Source organism: Neltuma alba, unplaced genomic scaffold, assembly GCF_004799145.2.
Source record: "Neltuma alba isolate B1F8T4 unplaced genomic scaffold, ASM479914v2 tig00004584_pilon, whole genome shotgun sequence".
NCBI lineage: Eukaryota > Viridiplantae > Streptophyta > Magnoliopsida > Fabales > Fabaceae > Neltuma > Neltuma alba.
In genome coordinates this window covers 4,306-10,772 of record NW_021633775.1, presented here as the reverse complement: position 1 = coordinate 10,772, position 6,467 = coordinate 4,306, and the positions used below count along the sequence as shown (strand labels likewise).

Sequence of the window (6,467 nt, the reverse complement as noted above, 5' to 3'; positions counted from 1 at the left end):
ACTATATAAAAACTCCACTTCTAACACAAAAACTAAGAAAGCAGCCATTTTTCATTAAGGTTTTTTAAAATATGAGATTATTAGTTTCAATCCTCGTATGATGTGTACATGGATATTTGAAGTTGTTTTTATTTATTTCTTTTATTTTTCGCGTTTTAACAAATTTTAATTTATTTCCCCAAAAAAAAAAAAGTCCCTGCTGCGAATTTCGTTGATTGCCACCGTGCCCGTGCGTGCCTCTGCAGTTCTTTAGCCTCTCTCTTTCAGCAATTCAGCTGACTGACTCTCTTTGACTCGCAGCTTTCCCCTTTGCCCCACGAAACGTAGTTAGGATCCTTCCTACGTTCCATTGATCTCTGATCTTCACCACCATGGGCAACACTTCCTCTATGCTCACGCAATACGACATCGAGGAGGTCCAGCAACACTGTAACTACACTTGTAATCCCGCATTCCCTTCAATCGACGATTCCTTTGAGTTTCACTCATTTCTTTCACTTTCTGGGCTTTTAATTCGTTTCAATTTCCCCTTCTTCTTCTTTTTTCTAGTTACACAGCAGGAGATCGTTTCCCTGTACGAGAGATTCTGTCAGCTAGATCGTAATAGCTCCGGTTTTATTACAGCTGATGAATTTTTGTCCCTACCCGAATTCGCCGTCAATCCTCTCTCTCAGGTTTTTCTCTATCTGTATTTTCCTTTCTCATGTTATGAGAAGCGAGTGGTTAGTTTTCCTGTGCGTGTATTGATTTTTTCCTTCCGTGCATTCTGGTAACTCATTGATCTTGTGATGTGGCAGAGATTGTTGAGGCTGTTGGATGGTTTGAACTTCAAAGAATTTGTAGCGTTCTTATCTGCGTTTAGTCCTCGTGCGAGTTTACAGCATAAAATTGAATGTAGTGAATCTTTCTCGGTTGCCCGATGTGTAATTCTTTTTCCCCAAATTAATTTGCTGACTGCTGAAATCTTTTTTGTGGATGCTGTTCGTTTTGTAGTTATTTTCAAGGTATATGACACAGACTGCAATGGAAAAGTGAGCTTCAATGACATGTTGGACGTTCTACGAGATTTGACAGGACAGTTTATATCTGAACACCAGAGAGAGGTGAGATATTACTGGGAGTCTCCCACTAAACAAAATTCTGTTTTCCTCCTCTGCTTCGTATGGTTTTCTAATGTAAGAAGGAAATAGACCTTTTGTATCTAGTTCGTAATTCTTAATCTCAGAAATATGGATACTTTATTTGTTTATGCATGGTTCATGGGCTTATAATTTATCCAATAGAACGAAAAGGGCAACGGTTCACTTGAAATTTGTTATTTAAGGGAACAGCTTGATAAATCATCATCTGAATGGTAGGGATCAAAATACGGACAGATATTTCTATCTAAAGCTGAAACTGTAAGCAACAGACACAAGAAACTTGAAGAGATGTGGTGAAACTTTGGACGAAAGAAGGTCACCTTTCCGAGGCTCTCAACTTTTACATCTAAGGTTTTTTACTCATAACTTTTACATTTAATTAATAAGAGCAAAAGAGCTTTTTAATCTTCTTTATTCTAATGAAAGAGAAGGAGTATTTCATAACTTGCATGTAACATGTTTGTGTCCTTTAACATGATGAAAAGTAAATGCATTTCTAACCAAATAAAATTTTCATGTAAAGTGATTCAGCTATCTGCATGAGTCCAGATCCTCCACAGTAAATGACTGTGTATATGTTAGTCCCGTATTAGGAGCCTCACGGGAGAAGTGGGCGTACAAATTCATAGATCTCTCCTTTCTAATAAGCTAGTTTTTTGAGATGAGCTCTTTGTTTGGATTTATGCACACAACATTGGTACACCATGGGAAAGCCTTATAAGAAAAGTGAGGTTTATCAGTTCGTGGGACTCTCCCTCCCAACGGGCTAGATGGGCACACGCTTTGAACTTGTACTTATAACAAGTATAGTCTTTTAAGAAAGAGATAGAAAATATTGCATGTTTCTAAAGAAATGAAATAGGTCCTGTTAATTTCCGTAATTGCTGCTAACAGCCTATTCTGTATTATGTTTCCATTGTACCTGATACAGCAAGTTCTAGCACAAGTCCTCGAGGAAGCAGGCTATAAAAAGGATTCATTGTTGGTCTTGGCTGACTTCATGAAGGTATCAAAACATCTGAAAAATAACATGAGTTGCAGTGATGAAAATTTTCACTACCTTTGTTGTGAGTTATAATTGATCAGCACTTTAATAGGCTAGGCAGAGACAGTTGATTTGCTTTTGTTTTCTTGTTTTTCTAGTTTCAGAAATTTATATATGACTTTTGGTATTTTAATCTTTGATCTAGTGAGCTTCTCTTCTCTAATCTTTCATTCAATTATTTTCTTGTTTTTCTGCAAGCTACCATGCTCTTTCTTGTCGAAGATTAAATAAAAATGAGGTTGAAGTTCTATTCTTGATGATTTCTCATGATCATCATTTAATTAGTATGTTCATTTGTCTTGATGATGGCACCTATATACTTGGTTGCAGTGGCTTGAAGTTGAAGGCAACAGTGACCTACTTTTACTGTCAATTCCATCTACTCTTTTTTTTGCCCGAAGCCAATGTTATAATAATCATAAAAATTGTTTTTTATCAAGTCAATGGGTATGATATTATTCCGATCATGATGGTCTTCTGGTCACACTTGTATAGTCATGAATGCTTGTTTATTGTTGCTGTTTTATTTATTTCAATGAGCACTGTTCTAGAGTCTGGTGTTATAACCGTGTTGGACTAAGCTTGTGCACTTTCTGATAAAGGGGGTCTTTTGTTCTTGATATTTGTTACTTTTCACTGCGTCATTGCCATCTTTTATTTGAAAAATGCATTACTGATCGACATCCATGCTTTTTTCCTTCAGATTCTTGGCAACTCAGGTTTGAAAATGGAAGTTGAGGTTCCTATTGATTAACCGTGGCAATTGAACGTGGATTTTTGATGAGGGCATTTCTTGGTCCTGGTATTTAGTTGTTCATCTCAGTGACAGATACATTTTAATATGCAACAAAATATGGATAATGTGGATGCGTCGAGACTTAGCATTACTTGTACGTCTTGTTAATATTACAAGCTGATATATGAGCTGTTTTGCAGTTGTCATGACAAATTTTGACTTTTTACTATGAGCGTTATTTTATGCAACGGACTTGGGTGCTTGAAAAAGGTTTTGATCATTTCTTTTTATTATGTTTTTTCAGAGTATTCTAATTATCAATTTTTTGCATAGGGTCAAAATTTTTGCAATGCATTCCCCCATTGCATCTTGCTGTGTGAGGCAAACTCGCTTGATGATGGTGGTTTCTGGGGTTTGAATTTTTATACATTAAGGACTTTTATTTGACTGGTCCAGAATTTCTGGATTTGCCTTTCAACTGGAGTGGCTTGTGTTGGAACAAGAGTCTTTCTTCGTTAATGAACCTTTTTTGCGGCCAACTGTTAATGAACTAAATAGTTTTTGATTGAGCTTCTTGTTTTTCCCTCTGTCCATCACATATCTCTTTGGTAGCACGAAGGGAAAATTTTTTTTTTTTTAATTCAGGAGAAGCTAGATGATTGGGCTCATACATTACACAGGCTCATATATAACACGGTCTATCTTTTCACAATTTGTAAGTAAATAATTAATATAATTACCTATATTTACCTTTAAATTCATTAAATATATAGAATATTATGTGTTAACGGCTTCACATTTTAGTATACCTGGAGCTGATTCAACATTGAAAAAACAGAAATAAAATAGGCATGTTTTTGTAGCAGATTAAAGTTCATGTAAACTCTTTAGTATGAAAAGAAAGCGATGTTTAATTTATATATATATGTTTTAGGCTATTTTCTTATTAAATTATTAGAAGACTATTTAAACGTTGAATGGTTACATGAATTTAAAACTGCTTTCTCTTTTTTTTTTTCCCCAATTTGTATTAATATATAGTTTGAGTTTGTCAAATCAACATTTTTTTTTGGTTGAATTTATAGCTTCTATGTATATATTAACTTATTCCATGCAAAATTTGGATATCTATTAGATCCTTATTCAAATTATTAGTATGTATTTACGTGTAAAATGGCGTTGAAACACTTAGCTTTTCATATATTTTTTATAATTCTTTTTTTCTTAAAGAATTATCGCGATACATATGTGTGTCGTGCAGCTTCTATAGTCAAGATTTTCAAAATACCTATATTATTATATAAAATTTTTTATTCAATTAATTTTTTATTATCAAATTATTTCTTACAAAATATTTATAATAAATATAAAAAAATACATAAAAAACTTAAACTTATAATAGTGTACAATATACATTATAATTTTTTTAATCAAAAAAATTGGGAATAGGAAGAGCTTTTCTTTAATGGAAAGTTGATCTAGTGTGAATCTGAATTAGTCAATAGAATCAAATGATCAAATACTCTATAATGATAGATAGCTAGATGAGGATGAATAAGACACTAAATACTTTAATTTCTCTTCTTACTCTTTTTTGTAAAGGCAAAAATGTTGATTACTTTGCTTTTTCTATTATTTGTCCCAGCAAATGTAGCTTGTTTCCTCACAGACTGTTTTTAACATTTTTTATTAATATAATATTTTTTAAAAAATGAATGAAATGTATCTTTCTTCTATTCATCTGCTCAACACCTTCCTAAAATGTGGTTGATTTGTGACAACAAAATAGTAAAGATATCGCTAACAATTAAGCGAGCACAAGACCCATATATTCAAGATTAACAAAATAAAAAACAGACCATTGTTTATTGATTTGATACTTCCGCTTATAGGCAAGTGTCATTTGTCTTGTGCAGTGCCCTGGCATCCTTCAAAGGGCAGTGATGATAATTTTCAATGAGTTCTTAGGAAGCAATATGAAGGTTTTCATGAATGACTTGACGATATACGACAACAATTTTGTTGCGCAAACAGAGAGCTTAGATAAAGTCCTAGTAAAGTATATTGAGAATAACCTTATACTTAACTTTGAAATTTGTCATTTTATAGTACATAAAAGTATTGTTTTAGGGCATTTGGTGTATAGGAAAAGTATTGAGGCCGATAAGACAAATATTAAGATTATTTCATCATTACCATATTCTTTTACCTTGAAAGAATTCAGATTCTTTTTTAGAAGATATCGGGTTTTATAAAAGGTTTATGAAGGATTTTAGTGGAAAGGTGAAATATCAACCACATAATATAAATATTATATAACCATCCTCCTAATTGTATACAAATCCTCTATTTTCTTTTGCATTAGTTGAAGAAAATATAGTAATGCAGTGGTGTAATCTCTTTTAATTTGAAAAAAATGGGGATCGAACTATCACAATTCAGCCGAGATAAATTACCCAAAATACTTGAGGCAAATCCGCAAGATATATAAAAATGAAGCATCTGCAAAAGTAGAGATTTTAAATACATGCATTCACATATATTGTATGAAGTTTTTATTCTCCCATGGGCTTTTATGAGGGGGCACATTTGTACATTTCACTGATTGACACTTTGTGTTTCTTTAGAGTTACACATTTGTCAAAATTTGATACCAGTAATAAAGTAATCATAAGGTTTTTTTCCCCCTCAATGTGTAATATACCTGATTATTTAATTGTATAACACAACAACTGTTACAAAACAGGATTCAAGTAAAAAGACATTAATTTGTTTAGTACTCCTCTGATCTTTAATATAGGACCTAATTGTTAAGTTAATTTTAGTCCTAAATATAAGATATATTTATCATATTTATCAATTTTTTCTAAATTATTCTTATGGAGACTCTTTTAACTATAAGTAAGTAAGAGATGAAGGATATTAAGAAAGATGATTATGGTGTTTTAGAAAAAACATGTCATATTTTTTATAATTAACTAAATTACCTAACTTCTTTAATCTAATCAAATTAGTTAAATAAGTTTTATATTAAGGACTGGAGGAGTAATAGTAAACATTTTCAATTTTTTTCCCAAGTCCCAACAATGCTAAACATTTTCAATAAATTTTAAAAGCATCGCTGATATCTAGAAAAGGATATATGTCACCCTAGTGCCAAATATAAGATAGTTCTAACTAGCTCATAGATGCCAAGAAAAATAGCTAAAAATATTAAATTTGTCCTAAAATCTAAGCAATTTTTAATACTATCCATATTAACTATACTAAACTCTAACTTTACATTTATTTCTGTTCTCTCACTATACTTGCTAAATATGGGAATATAAGGAAAAAATATTTGCTTATCTTTGAACTTAAACTATCAAATATCTTATAAAAAGGGATCAAAATGTGCTTTGAAAGACACCCTATAATAACAACCAGAGTAGTATTTTCTCCATCCTAGTTACAAGTCCTTGTTTGAATTTCTATTATGTCTCTAAATATATTGAAATATTTTTTTAAAAAAAATCAATATAGATAGGATTTTTAATTTAATATA

General features: G+C 31.8%; 1 protein-coding gene across 1 annotated transcript; it reads left to right on the top strand.

The window, feature by feature from the left end:
- Positions 1–244: 244 nt before the first annotated feature.
- Positions 245–3,212, top strand: LOC114745269 (calcineurin subunit B-like). The gene is made up of 6 exons (XM_028933421.1): positions 245–441; positions 550–674; positions 798–894; positions 994–1,103; positions 2,074–2,148; positions 2,891–3,212. Exons 1-6 carry the CDS (start codon positions 372–374, stop codon positions 2,939–2,941), a joined length of 528 nt encoding a protein of 175 aa, XP_028789254.1. The 5' UTR covers positions 245–371; the 3' UTR covers positions 2,942–3,212.
- The last annotated feature ends 3,255 nt before the right edge of the window (positions 3,213–6,467 follow it).

What these genes read in the sequence shown, in the direction of transcription:
- LOC114745269 (XM_028933421.1), top strand. Translation starts at nt 372, where the DNA reads ATGGGCAACACTTCCTCTATGCTCACGCAATACGACATCGAGGAGGTC. An exon ending in GCAACACTGTAACTACACTT is followed by an intron (nt 442 to 549) that starts GTAATCCCGCAT and finishes TCTTTTTTCTAG; the next exon opens with TTACACAGCAGGAGATCGTT. An exon ending in TCTTGGCTGACTTCATGAAG is followed by an intron (nt 2,149 to 2,890) that starts GTATCAAAACAT and finishes TTTTTCCTTCAG; the next exon opens with ATTCTTGGCAACTCAGGTTT.